Source organism: Micropterus dolomieu, linkage group LG04 (assembly GCF_021292245.1).
Source record: "Micropterus dolomieu isolate WLL.071019.BEF.003 ecotype Adirondacks linkage group LG04, ASM2129224v1, whole genome shotgun sequence".
NCBI classification, from domain to species: domain Eukaryota; kingdom Metazoa; phylum Chordata; class Actinopteri; order Centrarchiformes; family Centrarchidae; genus Micropterus; species Micropterus dolomieu.
Window position 1 is genome coordinate 3,166,626 of NC_060153.1, and position 26,726 is coordinate 3,193,351.

Here is a 26,726-nt window from a genome sequence, read left to right on the forward strand (position 1 = left end):
ACCAAAAGTATTGGAACGGTAAGGCAAATTCCTTTGTTTTTGTTGTTCCCTGAAGACATTTGGGTTTAAGATCAAAAGATGAGTATGAGACAAGAGTTCAGAATTTCAGCTTTTATTTCCTGGTATTCACATCTAGATGTGTTAAACAACTCAGGACATACCACCCTTTGTTTGAACCCACCCATTTTTGCAAAACTATTGGAACATGTGACTGACAGATGTTTCTTGCTGCCCAGATGTTGCCTTTTAGGTTGATAGTCCAAACATTAAATAGCTCTGCATGACTAGTCTAAGTTTTCATCCTTGGTTCAAACCTATAAAGACTGCATTTCCTGTTAAAGAGGATAAATCAACATGAAGACCAGAGAGCTGTCAATGGGAGAAAAGCAAGCCATTGTCAAGCTGAGAAAAGAGCGAAGGACAAACATTGGACATAGCAAGCACAACAATTTGTAACGTCCTGAAAAAGAAAGAAACTACTGATGTACTGAGCAACAGACGTCCAACAGGTCGGCCAAGGAAAACAACAGTAGTTGATGACAGACATATGGTGAGAGCTGTGAAGAAAACCCCCAAAACATCAGTGAGTGACATCACCAACGACCTCCACAGTGCAGGGGTGAAGGTATCACAATCCACTGTTGGAAGATTCAGAGCAGAAATATAGAGGCCGCACCACAAGATGCAGACTCAGCAGGAAGAATCGGAAGGCCAGATTGAAATTTTGCAAAGAAGTACAGAGACGAGCTGCAAAAGTTCTGCAACACAATCTTATGGACTGATGAGACCAAGATTAATCTCTAGCAAAGTGATGGAAAGGCCAAAGTGTGGAGAAAGAAAGGAACTGCTTATGATCCGAAGCATACAAGCTCATCTGTGAAGCCTGGTGGAGGTAATGTCATGTCTTGGGTGTGCATGGCTGCTTCTGGAACATTAATATTTATTGAGGATGTAACTGATGATGGTATCAGCAGAATGAATTCAGAAGTGGACACAAACACTTTGTCTGCCAATTTATGGAGAAATGCATTGAAACTAATGGGGAGGAAGTTTATCATGCAGAAGGACAATGAGCCAAAGCAAACTGCCAACAAAACAAAGGACTTCATCAGGGGGAAAAAGGTTTTAGACTGGCCAAGTCAATCACCTGACCTTAACCCAACAGAGCTGCATTTCACCTCCTTAAGATGAGACTGAAGGGAGAAACACCCTGAAACAAACAAGAACTGAAAGAAGCTGCGGTAAAAGCCTGGAATAGCATCACAAATGAAGAATGCAACAGCTTGGTGATGTCGATGGGTCGCAGGCTTGAGGCAGTTATTGCAAGCAAGAGTTATGCCACCAAATATTAAATGTTATTTACTTGAAGATTATTTGTTCCATTACTGTTGCTCACCTAAGAATGATGTGGTCTAATACAAAGGGTGGTATGTCCTGAGTTGTTTAACACATCTAGATGAGAATACCAGGAAATAAAAGCTGATTCTGAACTATTGTCTCATCTTTTGATCTTAAACCCAAATGTCTTCAGTCAACAACAAAAACAAAGGAATTTGCCTTACCGTTCCAATACTTTTGGAGGGGACTGTATAAGATGCCAGTCCAGCTTGTTGTAGATTTTGTGGCTGTGGTGGCGGAGTCAGATTATCTTTTAAAAACATACATTTTGTCAAGCTTGGGCACTGCCAATGTAGAGTAGCGTCATCAGACCCACTTATTCCATGTGTTCAGCAGCATGGAGTCTGTCAAGTAACCTGTTTGATAGGGGACGACGTATTCATTTATGAATTGTCCTTATTAAATAGTATTATAATAGCCTGTTTTAACATCCAACTGTTGCAGTAGTCTAAATTTAGTGTGAACTGTCCCCATAAATAATTGCACATGCATTTGAATATATAGTATTTTCATGATATGATTTGTAATATTTTCCTATTTTATTCACTGCCACATGATTACACACTCTTTCTGATAATAAAAAGGTGCTTAAATTGTAAAATGTTTTTGAGACCTTTCAAGGTGGATCAAAGTGGTGGGCCAACTGACGGAGACAGTCATCCCTAGAGCGATGCCACTGGTGTGACATGTGTTAAAAATAGAGTAAAGGTAGTTGTTTGCAAAGATACCTGCACACTGGAATCAGAACTTGCTTTAAGACATTTCTACCAAGGCTAGGGAAGGGCAAAGTCAAGTGAAAGGGAGTGAGAGCAGTATATAGTATACCAGAATAAAAAAGGTAAACATAACTTAACAATTTGTGACCCTTGATGTGCACAGCCTTCACACAAACATCTCACATAGTGAAGGTTTTGACTCAGCTCGTAATGTTTTCAACCACCGCCCTTTTTTCCTTAAAATGTGTCTTTTTCTTCAGTCTACTTTTTGAAAACCATAATATAGATGTGAATGTTATAGATTTTTTTGGACAACAGGCAAATTCTGTGTCTTCTTTTCTCTTATAATGTAGAGGTACATCACCATTATAATGTCAACTGCTTCAGGCTAACCCTGGCAAGATTCTAGTGAAGGAAAAATATCCTTGCTGTACTTGGCACTAATATGTGATTCTGTTCACGTATGGTAAAACATCTTGCACTTCAGTACAGATGGAGTGGTTGAGTCATTTCTGGTTGTTACCACTGTTCATGCCAGACTTACTAACCCATTAACAGTTTCTGATTAAAATTAAACATGTATTATAAGAGGGTTCTTCTAATAGGTGCAATCCCATGGGAAAACATTTTTTATGATGGTTTAAACAGAAGCAGATTTTAAAACAAATGAGACCCAGAGGGCCACACAACACACTCTGCAACACTTGTTAGATTTATTCTCACGTTTTGCTTTCCTTATGCAGGGAAAAATTCAAAAGAAGTTAATAAAAGGTCAGGGGACGTTTTTTGAAATCAGCTTAATTCAAATACTGACATTATCAATGCTTATTTGCATATTCACACTTCCCTAAAAAGTGTTTTAAACAATATCTGACCTTTATAAAAACAAGAAGGTTCTGTTTATATTTCAAAACAACTGGATTTCCCTCATTCAGCAGAGAGATAGAGGTGCATAAAACTGCAATGTGAGGTTAAGGAAAATACCAGTACCACAGGTTCCTCCTAAAGGGTGACACCAACCTCATCTAGGATAAAAACAGAAAGAGATGAAAGAAAACTCATTTCCCCAAGATCAGGAATAAGAATCTAACAAGACAAACTTGCCCACAAAATCTAAGAAGGACATACCTCAACAATGGAGAGGAGGAGCGCTATCCCATTTATCCCCTCTTTTCATTTGTCTATCCAATTAAAGGAAATCAATACTTCCTGGCTTGAGATGCAGGGCGGGGCTTTATAGTGACCTCCTCCAACCAAGGAGCTGCATGCTGCCTGAATTACAATCATGCTCCTCTCCCAAAGCAGACAGGGTCAGAGTAAAGGTTCAAACCCACGCCCTTAGACAGTTAGACACATGAAAGACAAGAAACTATAAAGCAATGACTGAGGCCTGTGTTTTCCTGCCAATGCAAAGATAAGAGGCAATGCTAGGTTTTGCCATTTTCCTGACCTTGAAATGAGAATTCCCTCTACATTTTGTATTTTCTTATTTATTCTTAATTTTATATAATTACTTTTTTCCCCCTCTGCACAGCACACGTGGCACAAAAGTAGGAAGTTTGTGCACATGACATGGCTCTTGGAGAACCGCTGGTAATAGGGCTACAACTAATGATTATTTTCATTAATCTGTGAAATGTATAAAAAATAGCATCATAGTTTGCTTAAGCCATAAGTGACCTCTTAAAATGTCTTGATTTATCTGACCAAAAGCAAAAAAATTCAATTACTGCCATACAGGACAAGGAAAAGCAGCAAATCCTTTTCACTTTAGAGAAGCTTGTACCAGCAATTGAAACGATCACTTGATTATCAACATAGTTGCTGATTATTTTCAATTTGATCAACTAATTCAATTGACCAATACTTTCAGCTTAGTGTTGTGTTGAAAATTGTGTATATGAACTGACACTGAGACAAGACGTCACCCGTCTGAGCATTTGGTGATTCTAACAAGCGCAAACTAAATACACGGTGGAGATGTGCAGCAATTACAGATTTATGACCGATACGCTTTAAAAATTAAGGCCTGCTGATATTCTAAATTTGTCATGGTCAACAAATCTTATGAAAACACCAAAAATAACAATAAACTTATCTTATTAATAACAGTTAGAAAGTCAGAAGTTTTCCTAAATGGACCATGCATTGTCAGTTTTGGTTTTTGAATAGGATTTGTTGACAAAAATATAGAATATCACCAGTCTCATCTTTTAAGATGTCTGCCGCTAGCAGATGCATTTACAGAGACAACAAAAATACTAACTTAATGCAACTATAGCAGTCTATATTGAGCTAAAGGTTAACAGCTGATTCTTACCAGTATCTGTCATGCTCACATGTATTTATACTGAAAGCAGGGCATATGTGTGTTACGTATGTGGCATCAAATTTGAAAAAAAACAAGGCCCACACAAAAGCCTAGTGCCATTATGCATATAATCCGCTGTGTTTACAGTGATTACATCATCACAAAAAATAACACCAGATTGTTGCAAAATAACCACACAAATCAGACCGCCTCAACAAATTCAACTTTCAATATCTTTTCTATTAATCCACTCGTCAGTCTTCTCCCACTCTTGCTGTCTCTCACCTCCGTCGGCCGCCCTCTGTGCATCCAAAATCACAGAGTTACCAGGGGCAACAACCGCCTCTGTCATGGCCCTCTTTTCAATTTGTTTGGCTAAAGTAGTGTGTAATGTTTAATTCTCCCTTAAAATACATTTTAATTGTGTAATGATGTGATACGGCCAAATTGTGATTCTAAGTGTTTCAATTTAACATCTTTTTTTTCTGTCAGTATAATGTTGTCAACTGCAATTACACTATTGATTGACACATGCAACTGCATAAATCATGTCAGTTTAACAAACTGTTATTGTATTTATTCGATCTAATTTATTTTATTTTAATTTGGACTGTGTCGCAAAAAACAAAAACCTCATATCATCCACAGAAAACAAATAGTATGTTTTTTTCTACTTGGAAAAGCGCTCTGCATTCTCATTTTCATTTGATGAGCGGTTGTGTGATTGGCAAGACAAGTAATGCGATGGATTAATCACCACTCCCCTACAATTTATATTACAATTCTACCAAGCCATTTATGTTTATAAATGCTTAAAGACAGTTTCACTGTCCTTACTGACATGACATACTGCTTTGCTCTGGTCTTCGAGAATGCACTGTTAAAATGGAGGCCACAGACTGCGTGGATGTGACAGATGGCTCTATATTGAGGTGGTGACATGCAGTTCACAGATCAGTTGACCTCTGTCTTCGCTCGCCATCGCTAATGAGTGGACTTTTCTTCTGCCTTATCCTTCCTGCCTCTGCTGCATAGATGTCTCTCCAATTCAAGTTGACTCAATTCTCACTTCCAACTTCACCCACCTCTGCTCGGCCATTCCACACACGCATATACCAGTACTCACACATTCACACACAAACCACTGTCCCACCAACAGGAGCTTCGTCAATGATAAACAATTCCACTGCATGGCATAGCAGCTGATTGGTGGGGGTGAAAAACAGAAGGCAAACTAATTGAATAATCAAAAATATGCAGATGAATAGCTTTCAATTTAAATGCAGATTTTGGCATTTTTCTGCAGTCAGGAAGAGGATGTCAGAGAAAGAGAGAGATGGAGTAGAGCTCCCAACAAAAATAATTAAATCAACAGCAATTTCATCCATATTTATATTTCAATCAGATTTTTATTTACTGTTTAAAGTGTTGCTCATGTGTCTGAGTATAAAATAACTAATGACTACATACATCTAAAACTTTGTGACAGTGGTATGATTACATACGAATGATCAACTTGAATCTCACTAGCATAAATACATAAAAGAATGAATTACATTACAGTTGTCAATTACAAGACACCTTAAAACTTAACATGAGCCTAGATGTTTTTGAACTCACAATTCTGAGTTGTTTTGTTTCTTTTGGATTTCTTTTCTCTTTGCTTTAATGTCATTTTCTCAGCACTGTAAAGCAAGAGGAAACTCAAAATGTGTGCATTTATAACTTAATACGTGTTAACTGTGACGATGGCGTACGCTCCCAGAAATGCCATCAATAACTTCCCTGTTTGTTCTTCTGAAATTTGCTCTGCCCTTAGTAGGTGGTACATGAAACTGCTCTGCCCTGGGAGTCATCTTTGAAGTATGATGGACAGGTCATTAATCAGCAGATTAGAGCTGAGAGAATGACAGTGTGCTGACCTCTTGTAGTGTTAAACAAAGCCAGGGCTATTAGAAGAAACCCGGCCATTGGGATGGATTTTTTTATAATTAAAATTCCAAGCAATACTTTCCAAGGGAGGAAGAAAAGGCGTATTTCAATGCTGTGTGAATTTCAGCCAGATCTCAATAAAAAACATTATATGCAGTGTGCATTTCAGACAGGACTCATAACAAAACAAACTGGGCTGATAAACAAGACTTAGCCGTTGGAATATTGAGAAGCTCAGCAACAGGTGAGTTTTTCCAAATTAACTGTGAATTTGCAGTCACATTGTGTTTGTTACCTACACATATTTACTATTACAGATGCAGTTTTGGGCTGACTTGTAAAGCAATTTGTTAGAATTGCTATGCTAATGAATTCTTCTCTTTGCCTCTCATACATAAACAGTGAAGTCCTGTCCAGACCTTGTTTGGCCATTTTGTCACTGATTTGGTTTATGTCACATAAACCTGTCTTATATCTCAGGTGTACAGGCAACATTTAGTTTAAAGGAACTTTCTATTTGTGTACTTCTTGGGTTTAACTCAGTGAGGCTACACTTGTATTTTTCATTATTGCTCTGGCTCCATCGTGTAAATCATGATGCAGGTTAGGACTGAATTAATCATATGTTTATTGAAAAAGCAATTTGAAAGAGTGCAATTTACAAATTTAATTATAAGTTACATTATTAACAATATCTTAATAAGACTACATTAGGGGGGCATAGTAATTCAAAAACAGCCGATAGTATCGTTTTGTAGTAAGCCCAGGCCACATAATTAAAGTTAAACAGCCCCAGCATTTATGAGGACAGTTTTTTATTATAGGTGGCAAAGCTGAAGATTACAGAGCAAACAATGTTTATAGCTTATTAAATATGGGATAAACTGGACATTGTTACTGCAGAAAAATACCCAAGTTTATTTGCAATTAAACTTTTCTCCAACTGTTAGTACAGAAAAATCCTGGAAGGACGAGAATAACTAACAGAACAGTTTGACATTAGTAAAATCATCGTTTAATTCCAGTTATAAGTCAGAAAAACTGCAATTAATAATTTTCCACAGTATTCTTGTCTGGGTTCTTGAAATTGTTTGCATGGATACATGACCTCCTGATTTAATTTGCATATAACAAAAAAAAAACCTGCTTGTCTTGATTTTTTTTTTTTTGAGAAAATTCTGGGGGAATAACAGTTCATCACTTGTCAGTATGTATTGCTACTTGACCAATAGTCTTCTATCAACCCTGTCTGTGTGTCAAAGTGATGTTTTTTGGGTGATGAGATCAGGTGGCTAATTACAAGCCTTGGTAGCACAAATACTCAGAGGAAGCTCATAAGACAGGTGACCTTTTACTGTGATACAGCAGCACAGAGAATATTTACAGCATGAAACATTTTAGCTAATATGACAGTAAAGTGCACCCTAAGCGTTTATACCCATTAGCCATAACATTATGATAACCTGCCTAATATTGTGTAGATCCCCTTTTGCTGCCAAAACAGCCCTGACCTGTCGAGGCATGGGCTCCACTAGACCTCTGAAGGTGTGCAATGGTATCTGGAACCAAGACATTAGCAGCAGATCTTTTAAGCCCTGTAAAATGCGAGGTGGGTCCCCCATGGATCAGACTTGTTTGTCCAGCACATCCCACAGATGTTCGATTGGATTGAGATCTGGGGAATTTGGAGGTCAAGTCAACCTTGAACTCGTTGAGTTCCTCCAACCATTCCTGATCAATTTTTGGTTTTGTGGCAAGGTGCATTATCTTGCTGAACGAGGCTACTGCCAGGGAATACTGTTTCCATGCAAGGGTGCACATGGTCTGCATCAATGCTTAGGTAGGTGGTACATATACATGAATGGCAGGACCAAAGGTTTCCCAGCAGAACATTTCCCAAAGAATCAACACCGCCGGCTTGACTTAGTCCCATAGGGCATCCTGGTGCTGTGTGTTCCCCAAGTAAGCGACGTGCACGTACCCGGCCAGCCAGGGGATGCGAAAGGAAACGTGATTCATCAGACCAGGCCAACCTTTTTCCATTGCTCTGTGGTCCAGTTCTGAGGCTCACATGCCCATTGTAGGCACATTCGGCAGTGGACAGGAGTCAGCTGGTCTGTGTCTGCCCTATATACAACAAACTTCCTCCCTTGGCCTACTATTGATAAGTACTGACCACTGCAGACCAGGAACATGGCACAAGAGCATCGGTTTTGGAGATGCTCTGAACCAGTAGTCTAGCCATAAAAATATGGCCCTTGTCAAAGTTGCTCAAGTCCTTATGCTTGCCTTGCCTTGCGCTTTTCTGCTTCTAACACATTAACTTTGAGGACACAATGTTTACTTGCTGCCTAATATATCCCACACAATGACAGGTGCCAGAGTAATGAGATAATCAGTGTTATTCACTTCACCTGTCAGTGGTGATAATGTTATGGCTGATCGGTGTATCTTATCTGTACTTACGAAGGGCAAAGAGAAGAGAAAATATAATTGATCTATGCTAGTAGTGGCTAATGTAGCCTTGATCCACAAGCCTCAAGCAGAGATGAGGAGCGGGCTACAGTGGTCTAGTAAACTCACTTCTTTTTGACTCACTGACAGATTTTTTTTTCATTTTCTCAATGAGCCTCAAGTGGCATTACTTGCGCCAATTCATCATACTTCACACATCTCCCTATGGAGCCATTAAAGACTTTATGCAACTTTTCCCACATATGCAGTAGTACTCCTCAAAACCTGTAAACAGACTTTGATGTGGTGAGTTCCCCTTTAAACTCCTCAGTGCACAACCCAACCAAGTTCATGCCATCATGTGCAAGCATGAGCAGATCTTGATAAATGACAGTCAAATTGATCAAAAAGACATCTTGTTTTCCCCTAAAATCTAAATGTGCCGATAAAATCATGTGACTGACTGGGTTAAGTGATAAACACAGAGTTATGAAATCAACATGTGTGAACCGCAGTGAGTCTGTACCGAGCTGGAGAGAACGTCTCCCGCTCAGGAATATTCATGACCTCAGGTTGACTTGTGGACTTGCGTGTTGGGTTCTGATGTATCAGGTTACCATGGAGACAGCAGACATATGTTCCGAACACCGACCAGAGGAGCAAGTGACGCCGACAAGCGCACGCACACAAATGTGCGTGCACAGACACACAACCGCATATATTCACATACACCCTGAGGGCAAGCAGGACAGGAAACTGTCAGGAGAAATCAGAGTCAACATTCTCTTCCTTCTCTGGGATTTTAACTCCAAGATTTCTCTCTGAAGGTTTAAGTACATAAAGTCATACCCACTGAAAACACGGTTAATTTATTCACTCTTGTATTCCCATCAGCCTTTGTGTTTACTGTTTATTAGTGCTTTGCTCATGTTTATCTTCATAGCTATCAGCGATACATCAGTGAGTGTTTTGTTTCAGTCAGTGAACAAAGTGAAATTCAGTCCCAGCAAGCCTTCTTTCTTTTCCCAAACACCCCCACATTTATCCTTTTTAGTTTTATATTCGTTTTATTGCCCTCAGTTCTGTATTATATACAAGAACAAGAGCTCATGCATGTCCACGCACACAAAGAAATTTTCGAAGACTACAACCAACGTATGATAGGAATACAAGACATAATGGATCTTAGTGTAATTTCGGTAATAATACAAGACCCATTTTGTTCAAGGAAAGACTTGAGATACACTTACAGTACACACAAACATTCACCCACAATCTCACAACTAATATCTTGACAGAATATCTTTTATAACAGAATTGGTCTTTAGTCTGCATCATGACCTTGTTTGATCAGATTCAGCTAAAAATAGGTGTACCACAGTGCCACAGCAAGAGTTGAATTTTCTTCTCAGAATGAGTAAAGTTGGAACAATATTCATGGAAGAAACCTGAATACATAAATATGGTAAACAAAGTCAGCAATACGCTGGACATATCAAAAGAAAATTGAGGAGGGCATTCACTGATGTAGTACTGTACATTTCCTCATTCATCCAATGCAAGCCAATAGTTCTCTTAATGAAGGGGCTTTAGTTGAATATTTGTCAGTCCAAGTACATAGAAGGTATCATATCTTTAAAGTTTAATTTTAAAGTTATGATTCAATTTGATTTTTAAATTGAATCATAACTTTAAATTTTGAATTATAAATGCTAAAATAGTGCCTTGTATTAAACTAACTCTTTAAAAAGGTTACTGTGAATGACTGCATAATCAATGTGCAAATACATTGTATCATAAACCAGTGTAATATGTTATCACGTCACAACATCCGAAAATGCTTTCTGTCTGGCATCATTTTATCATCAAGTTAAGACTCTTTTTGTATGTTTGCCAGCATGTTTAGGGTGTAATTATCTGGTTTAGAAAAAATGCTCATTTGCTTACCCGTAAGAACTGTTATTGTACCTGTTACATAGAAGTAGTATAGTATAGTAGAATAGTTTTGATACAAACTTGTGTTACAGGCAGTACAGTTGTTTTATGAATGAATTATTTTGAGAGTTACAAGAGATAGGAAAAGAAAAATATTGGCATAACTGTCCTTTTAAAATCAGCAGTATTGGTACTTTAACTACTTGCTTTAAAATGAGCTTGCTCATTCCACTTTACTGTCTAATCAATAAAAAATGGTTATAAAAGAAAAATTACAACACCTTTTGGGTCCTTATTTAAAGTAGCTGCCACAAATAACAATCTAACACTCCAGTGTCATCAACTCTGATTGGTCAGAAAGAGAGAGGCAAAGATAACAGGCACTGAGTCAGAAAAATAGAATGACTTGAATCAGAAACGTTTTTGGCCCCACTTCACCAGCTCCTGACTGCTCCCATGCTTGAGTCCTGTAGCCAGCAGCAACCCTGACAGTTTAGCTGTGCTTCAAAGTTATTTTGAATTAAGATCTTACAGGAGGTCTTACACACACACACACACACACACACACTCACAGGCAAACACACATTTGTGGGCGTTAATCATTCCCGAGTGGCTTATAAAACAGAGACAGGTCATTAAGACGAGACAGTGTTCATAAACTCTACTTTATTAACTGTCCTCTTCCGTCTGCCACTCTCACAGATTCAAATTATTTAGCTTTTTCAAAAGGCGCTATTTCATTCTTTCTGTCTACGCATCACCTACCTTCCACCATTCCTCCATACATTATTTTCTTTCCCTCCATCTCTCTGGTGAGAGCATTGACAGTTAATTGGGAGTGTGTTTTAATGAGCTGGCCCTGAGATTCTATCTTCTCCTTTCATTAGGAAGTGTCAAGGAAGTGAAGGAAGAGGGAGGGAGGGAGGGAGGGAGGAAAGAAAGAAAGAAGAAAGAAAGAAGTCTGTCAGTTGATAGAGAACATCTAGAAGTTTCTAGCTTCAGTGTCACTGCTGTGGAGAGCACAGCTCTGTGCGTGTTTGTTTATTTGTTAATGAGCTAATCAATAGCGGAGGTTTGTAAGCTCAGCAGAGGGTCTGCTCTGGGAGATTACTTACAGAGAAGCAGAACTTGTAAGACTTGTTTGTCTACAATGTGCCTCTCGTTTTATTTTATTTTTTACTTACGTTTCTCAGGTACAAATAGGTCTACAAACATAAGAGATCTCTAAGATATCTAACGCACTGCTTTATTTGAGCTAATACATGTCTTTAGACAGCATGATCTTATGATGAAAATGAAGTACTATTTTTCTATTATCTAAAAGAAAAGAAATTAACAAAACTTGTTATTCCTTGGGTCTGCAGCAATCTAATCTTAAAAACACCTTCTGAACTATCTGAACCTTTAAATGAGCAAATGTTAATGTTGTAAAATGCAAGCTGTGTCTCCCTCTCCTTGAAACTTCTGGAAGAAAAAATGTTTAAATAACTCACCCGCTCGCACAGCTAAGGTGTTTATCGCGCTGATTAGCAGGGCCTCAAATACCTAATCACTGATGCTAATCAGCCCTCTCACCTAGGGGTGAGCTAAAAATATAAATTACACACATGCTCACACAAATATTTTCTGCACACTTTCCCTGTCAAAATAATTCTGCCGTCACACCCATTTGAACATAACATTGCATTAATCCATTATTAATTGACAAACAGCATTTCTCCACATAAACTAGCTATGAAATAGCTTCTGTACCGTACAGGTTCTTGTTTTCTCCACTATAAAAAGAACCACACAGTTAGTGTGGACTTTTGATCTCTCACCACTCTAATACGGTCTGGCTGTTAAGAGAAACGCACTTTCTAACTTTATTCTGAAAATTGATCAGCATGCAGCCGGCAACGTAATTACATTTCTGTTGACTTTGAAATCTACAACTCTGTAAATTTAAAACTTATTAGGGTAAATGCTTTGGAGGTGAACATCTTGATTAAACAGAAGATAAAGTTGATGCAATGATAAAACAAACACTCTACGATGCCATATCATTGTGTTAACATGCATATAGTAGCATGCAAACGTTTAGCATGTCAGCTGGCTCAGTTGGCACTAAAGTACAGTAATCCATCATTAATTATGATTCATGAATTGAAGTACGTATTCAACGTATTCCTTTGGGACTACTGCGCCTGTGAAAATTATATCCACCAAAAGTGCTTCTTTTTGCCACCGACAGTCTCAGACTGTTACACCAGGTGTCTGACAATAACATGGAAAGCATCCCTACGAGTAACACCTGCTAACACCCCTTGATGTTAACCAGAAAAAGAAGTCTTGCTCATGGACAATTATTGCTCTGAAATCTCATGAGGCGAGCTGTTTAAGGAAGACGTCGGTGGAAATGTGAGTCAGAGCTGGAGAGGAATATTTTGTTTTGTCCAAAACTCAATAGAGTTTAGGACAAAACAAGAGTTTTAATCAGTCCGATTTAATGACCTTTGGCTTTAGGAAATTGTGAGCAGCATTTAATGTATTTTTGTATTATGTATTTTTTTACATTGTATAAATTAAAGGGTAAATCTAGGTAATAATCAATTATACAAATCGTTAGTTTTAGCAGTACTTTGAATACACAGACTGTGTGCTGACACTTTTGATAGATCTAATGGACAGTTGTTTAAATTACAACATGTGAGCCAAGTTAGTGACAAAGACTGAACAAAAACAAAACATTTCTTACAGTCATTATTACCACTATCACAGTGTCTCCTTACCATTACTGTTGAGACTCACATAGGACTGAATGAGTGAGAAAGACAAAAAAGCACTTCACAATTTAAGTTGAAACGTTTCAATTACCAAATCACAGCAATGTTAAAAGCTGAAAAACAAGAATAAGGCTGAAGAAATAATTTAAATGAAAGTGTGACATAATGAATGTGTGAGAAGAGAGCGAGAGAGAGGTAATGTGACAGTTGCAGGTTAAACAGATTACACCATGGGTGGGGGGGATTTGGGAGCCTCTGCTAGAGGGGGATATTAGCAGGATTATCTGGCAACCCTGTTGCTGAGGTGAATAACATTAGAATCCTATTTCTAAAGACTTCTACGCTTCCTGTCCAAAATCCCCCCCTTTTCTTTTCACTTACTCCTGCCTCATCCTACAATTAGTCCACTTTATATTCTTATAACCCAGATTACACTCACACACACGTGCCAAGAACATGTTATGTATATTGTATTCATTTGTGTTTGTGCGTGTTCCTTTAGGTGTGTGTGCGGTGCTAGTGTCGCATTCCATTAGTGGTACAGGCCTCTCTGCTCCCATAGGCCACCAGGCGCGTGTGTCATACACACTCTGAGAACACCCTGAATACTAATACAGGAGGTGTTAGCATCTGTTTTGTGTGTGTATGTGTGTATCTGTCTCTGTACATCTGTATGCAAGGTGGGGTGGAGACTGTTGAGATTGGAGCGAGTACGTGTGCATCTGAGTGTGACAGTGCACACTATGAGGGCATTACGATTGTGTGTGTGTGTGTGTGTGTGTGTGTGTTCGTTCTATGGATGCAGTCTGAGGTTAATAAATATTGACAGTGAATTATCTCTTCTGGCAGGGTCGCAGGTGGATTCGATGGAGCAGATTGGACACACCAGCAAGAAAAAAAAAATACATGTATGCGCACATGTACATTCAAACCCTCCACCCCCCACTATCTTATCCTCATATCCTCTACTCAACAATCATTCGAGTGAGTCCTTGAGCAAGGCAGTACTGACTGGTGGCAATCGACTAGCACTTGAACACAATAATAACCCTGCCAAGATAATAAAGCTGACTTCTACCTTGCCAGTATGGATTCTCCACTTTTTCTGTTCTAGCTAGAGGCCCCACTATCATAACACAACACAGCAACAACATAGTGATTAGCTACTGCTACACACTCAAGATCAGAGAGCAACAGAGAGAGAGGAGAGATAAACAACAAGAGAGAGATAAAGAGAGAAACAGTGTAGCAGGACAGGATGGAGAGAGGAGAGAAGGGAAGGAAGGAGACAAAGAGGTAAGTGCGAAGGGAGCACAGCAGGATGTTTTCACTGTAAAGCTACTTAAGGAAAGGATTTGCTCAACAGCTAGGGGACAGACACACATGCAGTTTTTATTTAGCCCACTCAATGAGTGTATGGGGAGTGGAGATCGATTAATGCAGCCCAGCCCTGTGACACTGCCCAGTCATCACTCTCTCCCACTCACACACACAAACTCACAGGCTATCATTCCTCCACTCATGAGGTACACACAAATTCAATACACACAGCAGAGGAGAGTCTCTATATCGATGTAGTGTTCCTCTCCCTGCATGGCCGAGTCGGGCACAAAGCTATAATGTAGCCTAATGGTGCATAAACGTGAATATGGGGGGCACAGTTTTAAAAAATGGGGGGGGGGGGGACCGACTTGCAAGGTCAAATTTGCACTTCCAGAAGCATTCTCACCGAGACAGGTATCAGCACATAAACAGATTCTACAGCCTGTAGGAATTTTGTTGTTGACAGTGTTTCCCTTTTAACTTCACACTTCTATGTTAATGATCATGGCGCATAAGCTTACAGAAATACACACTGCCTGTGGCTCATAGCTACTTGCAACCATATTTGATCTCACCAAGCGTGTAGGTACATTTACGTAAAGCTAAAAATATCTTGATAATAGTGATATCATTATATAAGACTGGAAATATGGGATTTTGATCATGTAATAATGTGATATAGTTTTACTGTGTGTTGTTCTGGTACTAAAAACACTGGTCTTCTGTTCTGACGTAACTTGTGTGTCTTTCTTGTGTATATGTTACCTTATATCAACATTCAACTACTCTGATTGTGTCCATGTTGCCCAGCCCTAAATGTCAAGTAAGTGTACCTTTTTGAAGAGCAAGGAGTCGTCCATGTGCTCTGCATAGACTGAGGTGAGCCTGTACTGGTTCTCAGTGGTGATATCTATCTGATAGCCGGTCAGGACATAGCAGACTGTGCGGAACTCTTGAATTTTCTTCTGAAACACCTCCTTCAGTCTCTGGTTCCTGAGCTCTGAGCTCTCCATCTGCTTACGTAAATCTGTAACACACAAAGAAGTTGAGACAGTACATCAGTTTGATATGCTGACACTGGTCTGGAATGCAAGTACATTTAGTTGTTAGCTATATTTTCATAACATCACTCTATATTTACATGGACAACACTGAGGCATTTCACTCTAAGACATAGCTATATGTACAGTGGATAGTTACCCCTGTTAAAATGCCAGGTTCTTATGATGTAAAATAATGAGATCATGTCACAAGTTTTTCCACCTTTAAAGTGACCTATAATGTGAACAATTAAATTGAAAAACAAACTGAAATTTTCGAGGGGCAAAAATGAAATATAAACCTGGTTGCATAAGTGTGCACACCCTCTTAACTGGGGAGCCAATCACATTCAAACTCAGGTTAAATAGAAGTCATTACACACCTGCCATCATTTAAGGTGACTCTGATTAATCACAAATAAAGCTCAGCTGTTCTAGGAGGATTTTCCTGATATTTTCTTAGTTGCATCTCCGAGCAAAAGCCATGGTCCGCAGAGAGCTTTCAAAGCATCAGAGAGATCTCATTGTTGAAAGACAAGTCAGGAGATGGGTACAAAAGAATTTCCAAAGCATTAGATATACCATGGAACACAGTGAAGACAGTCATCATCAAGTGGAGAAAATATGGCACAACTGTGACTTTACCAAGAACTGGACTTTGAAATTGATGAAAAGACAAAAAGAAAACTGGTCAGGGAGGCTTCCAAGAGGCCTACAGCAACATAAAAGGAACTGCAGGAATTTCTGGCAAGTACTGGCTGTGTGGTACATGTGACAACTATCTCCCGTATTCTTCATATGAATGGGCTTTGGGGTAGGGTGGCAAGACAGAAGCCTTTTCTTACAAAGAAAAACATCCAAGTACGGCTGAAGTTCGCAAAAACAAACATCAAGTCCCCCAAAAGCATGTGGGAAGATGTGTTATGGTCTGATGAAACCAAGGTTGAACTTTTTGGCCATAATTCCAAAAGGTATGTTTGGCGCAAAAACAACACTGCACATCACCCAAGGAACACCATACCCACAGTGAAGCATGGCGGTGGCAGCATGATGCTTTGGGGCTGTTTTTCTTCAGCGGGAACCCGGGCCTTAGTCAGAGTGGAGGGAATTATGAACAGTTCCAAATACCAGGCAATTTTGGCACAAAACCTTCAGGCGTTGGTTAGAAAGATCAAGATGAAGAGGAAGTTCACCTTTCAGCATGGCAACGACCCAAAGCACACATCCAAATCCACAAAAGCATGACTTCACCAGAAGAAGATTAATGTTTTGGAATGGCCCAGCCAGAGCCCAGACCTGAATCCAATTGAACATCTGTGGGGTGATCTGAAGAGGGCTGTGCACAAGCTATGCCCTCACAATCTGACAGATTTGGAGCGCTTTTGCAAAGAAGAGTGGGCAAATATTGCCACGTCAAGATGTGCCATGCTAATAGACTCCTACCCAAAAAGACTGACTGCTGTAATAAAATCAAAAGGTGCTAGTATTAGTCTAAGGGTGTGCACACTTATGCAACCAGGTTATTTGAGGGTTTTTATTTTTCATTTTTCCCCCCTCAAGGATTTCAATTTGTTATTCAATTGAATTGTTCACATTATAGGTCACATTTAAGGTGGAAAAAGTTCTGACATGATTTATCTTTGTCTCATTATTTTACATAAGAACCTGCCATTTTAACAGGGGTGTGCAGACTTTTTCTATCCACTGTATTAGACTTCTCCATGGAGCTCCACAAGTACATGCTCAACTCACTTAGATCATGCAGCTTAGACGGACGGCTTCATATCCAATATAAACTCCCTGAGGCCTTCCATCTGCTCACTTAGGGTCTACAAAACACTATAATGCACAGAGTGTAGCGGTGACTAAAGCAGTCAGCTGCGTCTCCTAGCTGTGAGCAGAGTGATTCACAGAGGGGAGAAGCAGGATGGGGCTTGACTTTAATTTGTTGAAAATCAATTTGTGATAATTACTTTAATTTGAAGACTTGATTTGAGAAGGCAGAGAAATTAGTTTGTCTGAGTGAAAATTAGTCGTTAAGGAGGGAATTATTTAGAATGTTAACACTGCGGAAAAAGTTAAAAGTGATACACATACATGTGGGTGTGTGGGATGTGCATGAATATAATGTAATGTTAGAAATGGTAAAGGAAACCAGAACAAGCACAAAGAGGCAAACGTTTCCATCATGTTACTGTTCACACACTGACAAATGCCTGTCTTTTGTCTTGTCATTGTTTCTCATTTCTGCCAAGTTAAACAAAAATAAATAAACACGGGGAATGAAAACAGGCAAGAGCACCAGAAAAAGAATTAAAAATGGAGACCAAGGCAGATACAATTCATATTTAACACCCCAGAAAAGCTTAGCTTAGCTTGTGCTGATTAATTTTTTCAAGGTCAAAAGGCATTTTTCTAATGTGCGTCTACTTTGATAACAGTAATATTTTACTTAACCAGCGCTATATACACACCTACTTATAGCCAACACCAACCAGTCACTATTATCTTAGCTTTCACACACACATATTTTTTTATATTCTTGCAAGAGTAGTTAATAGTAACAGTGGTGCACTTTTATATTCAAGGCTTTTAACCCTGCTATGATTGAGAATTACTTCTACCCATCATTCTTCTCTTCATACAGCTTAGCCTATCACATTTTTATCTGTCATTATTAATCAAGTAAATGGCTAGAGAGTATAAACTTCTAAAAGAGTCTGGGAGTGTCTGTCTGTGTGCCTGTCTGTCTCCTGGGTGACTGGGCTCCTCTTGAGTGTCAGTCAGTGCTGATAAATACTGTTTCAAGACTTCAGCATTGTGACAAAGCTGTCACTATATGACAGCTTTCAAACTGCCCTGAAAATGGCTGTTAATTCTCAAGTGGCGCTTCATGAAGAATCATCAAATCATGAAGAAGCCGCAGCTTCAATACACTGTAACATGCAGACAAATGGACATGTAAACAGGTAAATGTATACAAGCGCACACAACAAATGAGCCAATGGGTAAGTATTCGGGGTTAGAAGATTTTGTCAAGTTTAGCAAAAGTTGGTGACTTCTGACTTTTGCCCTTAATTGGTCTCTATGGATCTGGCCGCGCTGTCTATTAAAAGCTGTCAAGAAAATTTCACTGCTGAGGAAGCTTCTTATTTATATATTTTTGCCAAACTCATTTTTCACCCTGAACTAAAGTGTGCACTTGTATATGCTGAAGGTAACATGGAAAACTTCAAAAACAGGTAATGAAACAAATCATTCGTTGTTTTACCAACAAAGAACAGCAGAAGTTAAAATAGGAAAACCAGTGTAATAGTGTAGTATCGTCCTGACTAATTACTTCTGAAGAATACTCAAGTTGAAATGGAAAGAAGAAAGGAAGGTTAGCAGTAAAAGTTATGAAAAATATACTATTTGTGAAAATAAACAAAAACTAAAAACGAATAAGTAAAGCATTGTCACAGTTGAAAAAAAAAAATTTAAAAAATCACCTGACAAGGAGATGATAAAATAGAGACAGGTTATAGCAGTAAAATGGCTGGCACAATTTTGTGGGATTTTTGTCATCAATCATTGCTATAATTAACTTCTTTTTTGTGAGATAACTTTCAAAAACTCTATTCTTCTGATTTCTGTAATTTCTTATTTCATGGGGGTCTAAAACTAAAGATCAGTCGTATAGCATATTAAGTAATACTTTTTTATATAAATCTTTGCCAATCTCAAAGACATGAAAATGATCTTGTTTCTTTGATACTTTTCCTGACATGCTATTGCGTTGACCCTGGTCTGAAGATAAGAACAGATATCACACATTAAGTTGGCATTATCTGTTACAGTTTAAATTGAGCACACCGGTGAGAAACTCAATTATCATAAAAGAAAAGGACAGGAGAAAAATGGGTCCGGAACAGACAGACCAAACTAAAGACAGTGGGAAATGACAGAGAAAAGACAAGAGTGAAAGGAAGCGTAAAAAGGAAAGAAAGAAGGGCAGAAGTTGGAAAATGAGAAGAGACAAGAGATGAGTTAGTGTTGGTGAGCGAGACAGTGGTCCCTCAGAAGACAAATTAGCCAACAGACTGCCAGCGATGAACTTCCCTGAACTCCAATTAAATATTTAACCCTATCATAACTACACTTTCTCCCTCTAACTGTATGTCATATAGTCACACCTACAAGGACGAAGCCTCAGTGGCCTCAAATTTAAATATCAATGAAGCAGTTCCCTTCTTATTTCGGTTTAGGACGCAGCCAGTAGAGGGTGTAGGTTAATGGTTTCTCTCATTTAATGCTTTTCATCAGTCTAAAGAGGGACAGGACCTGGGAAATGTGCTGTGTAGAAAGTAGTAAAATATCAAATTGCTTCCTTAAAGTTACCTATGACAGTCTTTTTACCTTTTACCTTTGTAACTAACAGTATAATTAACCAAATAAGTAATCATTCAAATATAACTCTGTTTCAGTTTTATTTAGCCAATCATACTGAATGTACTGAGTGGTTGCTATGCAATGTATTTGCAAAACACTCCAAGCATAGCACAATTCAACAACTTGCTATAACTAATTGCAGCTTAGGTTCATCCCTTTCTATGCATACACTAACTGTGTCCTACATTAACGTAGGATGTGTTGGTGAAGATTTATTTGTCGTAGAACGTTTGCTCTGGCACCATGTTCAGCTCCATAAAAATTTATGGTAATGGAAAAGTGACAGACAATTAAAAAAAAGTCAATGCAACTCCCCAACCCGGTCTCTTTTCTAATGAGCCAAATCAGTACGTAAATGTGAGTCTGTGGATCTTACCCAGCACCTCCTTCGATGGTGGTAAACTGAGGCCGAGGCTGGAGGTGTGCATACTGGAGACGTCTTGAGAATGGACCAGAGCACCTCCATCCTGCAACGAGCGCACAAGTTCCCTGAGACGCGTCACTTCCTCCCGAAGAGACTCAACTTCCTGCTGGCGCTGTTGCTTGGCAACAGTGGTAGGGTTCAATTTGAAGTGGAGAACTCGGGTTTTGACTGGATCATAGTCGCCCTGACACAGAAAGTGGCATTAAGACAAAGATTAGACACCCCTCATATGTACAGTTTTTCTTTTTAAATTAAATTAAATCCAGAGATGACATACTGTTCACAGTAATGTGATAAATAACTTAACGGCAGAGCCCTAAAGTCCTCCACCAAAACTCTCTCATGTGCAAAAAATGTCTAAAATTAGATGCAGTATTAAAGCAGGTCAATACATGTTTTTGGTTTCTTCCCATTGTTGAGAATTCACATTACAACACTACTACACTTGGAACACCAAGTGCACGCCTGCTGAACCAGCATGCTCACATTTAAATCTTTTCATAAGCTTAGTTCCATTTTGCCAATGTTTCTTTTACTGCACTTAAGACACTCTGAAGCTACCGCTGGTTTGCCTGGCAACAGACGACAAGACTCACTGTGATCAACAAAGATAATATTCAAGCACATAACCACGTAAAATCAGAAGTTATTTGTCCAGATTAAACAAATGACATAACAGGTTAATTAATGAGCTCTGGAGCTGCTGGTAGGCAGATTCTTTTACCTTTGGACAGAGGCAGGTTAGCTGTTTCATGTCAAGTTAAGCTAACTGGCTGCTGACTCTAGCTTCATAGTTAACAGACAGACATAACAGGTGTGACAGGCATCCAACACTTGGCGAGAAAAGAGAGATTTCCCAAAATGCCGAACCTTTAAATTGGCCTAGCATAGCCATGATCCACGTTTATGGTCATTGTCCTGCTAGAAAATTAATTCTATGTCACATTACTTCAGAGCAGAAGGTGTGTGACAGGCATCTGCAGTGAACAATGGTATATCCTTTTTGGTCAAAGTGTACCTGTTCAACTTCAAGTCACCAGCGCCATTCTACCCCTCACTTGAATATTTTCACCTAGCGCTGAACAATTAGTTGCATTTGCGATATCGCGATATGATGTGTACCGCGACTTGTTGTACAATGGCCTTAAGCTTGACAGAAGCTGACACAACAGAAACTTAAGTGTCACAAAGGGAATGAAATTAGCACCCGCGGGTAACTTGTCGGTGGTGGTGAAATCGTTGGGCAATCCGCCACTTTGGCAGACAGGAAAAATGCACAACAGAAAGACACGTATAGTAAGGTAAGCGTATTGTGGTGATCACCGACTGTCACGCACAGCCACTATTCATTTGGTTCAGCTGTAAATGATTGCACAAGTCTTTGTTCAGCTGTCATTGTTCTCTGGTTTGAAATGCATCTTCTGTCACACTAAGATGACAACTTTATATAGTCATCTTCAGATCATGTAGTCAATTTAGGTTAGGGGGTTGGGGTTAGGTCTGGATGAAGAGAACACTGGCTAAAAAGTACTGGTATCCAGGAGAGAGTGACTCTCTATATGTCCTTCCCCACAGACTCCATGGATTTACGTATTTCTATGGAAAGTTTGTGGTAAAACACAGATGTTGGTAGAAAAGCTTGAACAGACTTTCTCAGTCAAAGCCAGAAAGAGTTTTATGGAAACCATCAGAGAGTGTGTGCAGACTGTGATTCAGAGAAATAAATAGGAAGGAGATAAGAGGTGAAGTGCATGTAAAAAAGTCCTTTCCAAGAAATTAATCCATGCTTTCAGTCACAATGACTCACGAAAACTTTACATTACACACACACACACTTTGTTACCATTTACTGTTTAACTGCATTTTTTCATTTTGTCTACGCAATTGCTTCTAAAAAGAAATTGGATGTTATAAATAGCATGTTTTCATTCTCTTTGCTTGGCCTTGTTAGATTTTATCAAGTATAGTAGAAAAACAGATTGTTTATTTTCTGTGATGTCAAAGTTATAGAGCATTATTTCTAGCAACTGTGTGTTGTACTTTAGGTTACTTTATTGCAACAACAACTGTGCTGCAATGGTTTAGTTTATTGGTATCTATATGGTGTGGACAGTTGAAAACGTCCGACCTGTTATGCAACAAAACAGTATCTAAAAAGGTAAATGTCCAAGAATATATATATATCTTCCACAGAGCAGAAAAGGTATCTTCTTATTCATTTTAGCAGGGAAACACGCAACAACAGTCCAGTTATGATAATTAATACTTAATTAGAATACAAATTTCCAGCATTTTGGCACATTCAATTTTAAGAAATACACTCAAAATTTCTGGGGAGTAGATGCGTGGCATAAGTCGGGATTCTATCCAAATGTAACAAGTGTTAACCAAATTTTCACTACCATTATGTGCGACAATACACAACGAGACACACTGAGATAAACAGCCGCAGGCACTAATTCTCCAGTCGGGTTCCATTAAACCAACACAGAAGAAGAGAGCACGACGAGTTAAGAGAGCACCAGTCAAATCTCAAACATTGGAAAACAACATAGCAAACATGATGTAAAATAGCATTTTACTTGTTTCATATTCATTCATATCTGCCCCTTTTTTTGGTCTCTTCAGAGGAGCAGAAGCTTGACTGACAAATAAGTCACATGCTTCATGTACGTTAAGATTTAATCGCTATGTCTGTTTCCATTGCACTGTTGCACTTGGTTTTTATTGATACACTAACTTTTTCAACCTATTGACTTTATGATCTCAACCACAAGCTTCTGCACTGAATACATATAGCACAAGCTACAAAGCGATTAATTAAAATGCAGCAATATCCTATGAGAGTCTGGATGCATAGACCGTATAAGAAAGGGACGTAGCCAACGTGGAAGTCACCTATCGGTTTGCTCTAATGCATACCATGTTTTATGGCCTATTTTACTCTAAATGGGACCATAATTTACTAAATGAAGATCATGCTGTATTGAAGAAGACTAGAAAATGGAGATGCTATTCCCTGGATGAAATATGTCTACTACTAAACGCTAGTGTAGGAGACAGAGTTTGGAATTCAATAAAGAAATTTATTTCCCTTTTTCTGGATCTAAAGTTATTTATTTTGTGTAACCTATGACTGCTCTGCTTTACCTAGCCTGCCAAAATCCTCACTAGAGAGGCCATACAGGAGCATACAGTGAAGTTATGAGCATCAGCCTTCCTACCTGCTTTATTTCCCAGTGTGTTAGTCTTTGCCCACAGGAGCAGAATACCCCTCACTGATTCCCTGTACGCAGCATAGCGCAACGTAGCGCAGACTAACTCTTAGCTCACTAAAATTAGTTCACACTATTAATGTGCTGTTGTGCTTTAACCTCAGATCAAGTTAAAAAAAAATATATAAATTATATATACATACTACAATGCAACACTATAGGCAATACAATTGTTTTACTCAATGTTTCATAAACTCTGAAGTTTCTGAAACTAAAACACTGGCAACAGAACAGTTTTAGTACATTTTTCTTTATATCTTGATGCCATTATTATATTTTACTACAGTTCAACAAGATTTAACAGTAGCACTGGATCTTTCAAACTGACTAACAAAACATTATATATCATACACTGAGTGATAAATACAGATTGATGTTGGCAACAGGATTAAACACAGAGAATGAGAAGCTGATACTAAACCAAAAATGGGAATGATGTCTCCTGAAAACGTGATTTCCTTCTTGTGTTACTTTGTTTTCTTCTGACTCTATGAGGTCTGGGTAAATGAGAAGAGTCTATCTTAGCTTAATGCCAATATAAGGAGACACACAAACAGGAAAACACACACAAAGCGTCCACACACACAACAATCTGAGCTCTTGATTACTGGCTAAATTAGATTCCATATGTCCCCAGGGCGAAGGTTGCCAAATAAACTACAGGCGTGGGGGAAAGCAAGAGGCAGACAAGGAGAAAGGGGATATGAAGATGGGAAACAGCAAAGGACATAGAAAAGAACACGGTGTAAACAAAGGCGGTTGGGCATCATTGCCTTCAGCATAGGAGAAAAGTAGCATGGATGGAGGGAAAAGGTCTCACACGCTTATAAATAACGCTTTGTATAATTTAAAAGGAACAGAGGGTTTGAGCTTTCCAAAATGAGGAACAGAGAATGTGTGTATTTATATCAAAACAGTTTCAACTAGACTGGAAACACACGTCACAGCTAAATAAAGTCCTGGCTTAGTTTCTTCCAACATAAATGTTTTGAAGTTCTACATCTGTATATAGAGTTTTTTTTTCAAGAATGCATCTGTATGTGTATTGTGATGAATAGCGAGAGAAAATGGGAGGGAGAGCCAGATAGTGTGAGACAGATATGTAGATTAATATTGTTTTTGTGCTGTTTTTTTAGCTCTAAAGTGCTCAAAATGCATGCTGTCAAACAGTGAAAACTCTTTCAAACATACTTCCTTACAATTAGGTCAAGCTAAAGAAAATTTGAATGATTTGGCCGTGGAATTCATATTTTACTTTTTGGATGACTGGACAGAGCCGAGGGGCAAAGAATTAATTGACTGTTCAACAGCAAAAACAAAGGAAACGTATTTCTCTTTGGCATTAAAGAACATCACTTTCAGAGTAAGCCAAGAAATAGAATAATCAGTTTTTAATTGGTTGAACTCTCATCAAACTGAAGTAAGAAAATGGAAAAAGGCCATCTTCTTGTCTTCATCCATTTTATCTTCTGTGCAGAAAAAGAGGGTGTGACAGACAAAAAAGTAATCCAGTGAATAAGTATGATCCACTGCAATAAAAAGACATTTCAAACATTGATGATCATCTATACAATGGAGAAAGGTATAATTAATTACCTTTCACTAAACATGCATGTCTCCATTTGAGAAAAGAAGGGGAATGTGGTGCACTACCTGTTTATAATTTCTAATTTAGTTCACTGCTGCAACAACAGAAAAATGCCAAATTGTCTACGTTTCAAAGTGGATGTTGGCAAACTGCTTAATATTACAGTATTTCAGTTGGCCTATTTTGTGTTTGTGCGCGTGTGCGTGTGCGTGTGTGTGTGTGTGTTTACATGCATATATACAGCCTACTCTTCCACACAGTATTTACAGTGCAGCAAGGTGGAGTGCCATTCTAAGTGCCTGAGGCTACATATATCTTATTCATAGAACAACAATAACAACACATCTAACATCAGGGAGCAGACTCTGTTTTAAAAAAGAGCAACAGAGCAGGAGATCAAGAGCGTGAGACAGAGAGAGAGTGGGGGCAGAGCGAGAGAGAGAGAGACAGTATCAGAGGGAGGGGGCATCGAAGTCCAGGGAAGGATGTCTGTTTTAACACAGCTGAGCAGATTGCTCTGAAACAGTTATACTAAAAACAGCATTGACCACAGGGGACACATGAGTCACTGATGGAACAGGTGACACACTAATGGTGAGTGAGCGTGCATGAGTGTGAGAGCAGAAGGGTACTATCAAAAAATAACTTAGAAGCACACATACACACACTCAAACCACGTGAACTGATAAAGTGAGGTTGAATGCAGAGACAGTGAAAAAGGAAACCTCATCCTTTCACATTGGGTGGTGTTTGATAGTACCCTTCTGCTCTCACACTCATGGAAGAGAGCACCACATTGGGTGGTGTGTCTGTGGCTCAGGAGGTAGAGCGGGTTGGCTGTTAATCGGAAGGTTGGCGGTTCAATCCCTGGCTCCCCCAGCTGCATGTTGAAGTATCCTTGGGCAAGATACTGAACTGAATCAAAAACAGATTGTAAAAGATACTGACTTCAAAAATAGCCAAAGTCCTGCAGAAATTATAGATGCATCAGCTCAGCCAAACTTACAAAAAAAACAATAAGACATCTGCAACACATGTTTAGAAATGTATCTCTGATAGCACCCCAATAGAATGGTGGTGGTTGGAATTTCATTTGTGGAGCTCAAACCGCTGGAAAGTCCATGTAGAAAATGA

The 26,726-nt window shown here is 38.8% G+C and overlaps 1 protein-coding gene across 3 annotated transcripts in view; it reads right to left on the minus strand.

The window, feature by feature from the left end:
• mad1l1 (mitotic arrest deficient 1 like 1) overlaps positions 1-26,726 on the minus strand; it is a 96,952-nt gene that overhangs the window by 40,569 nt on the left and 29,657 nt on the right. For all 3 annotated transcript variants that reach the window (XR_006824699.1, XM_046046491.1, XM_046046490.1), the window contains exons 16-17: positions 20,682-20,913; positions 15,668-15,861 (exon numbers count right to left, since the gene is read on the minus strand). Coding sequence is in view for 2 of the 3 variants with exons in the window: in XM_046046491.1 (XP_045902447.1) it covers positions 15,668-15,861; positions 20,682-20,913 (426 nt within the window). In the remaining variant the exon portion in view is untranslated. The remainder of the gene's footprint in view (positions 1-15,667; positions 15,862-20,681; positions 20,914-26,726) is intronic.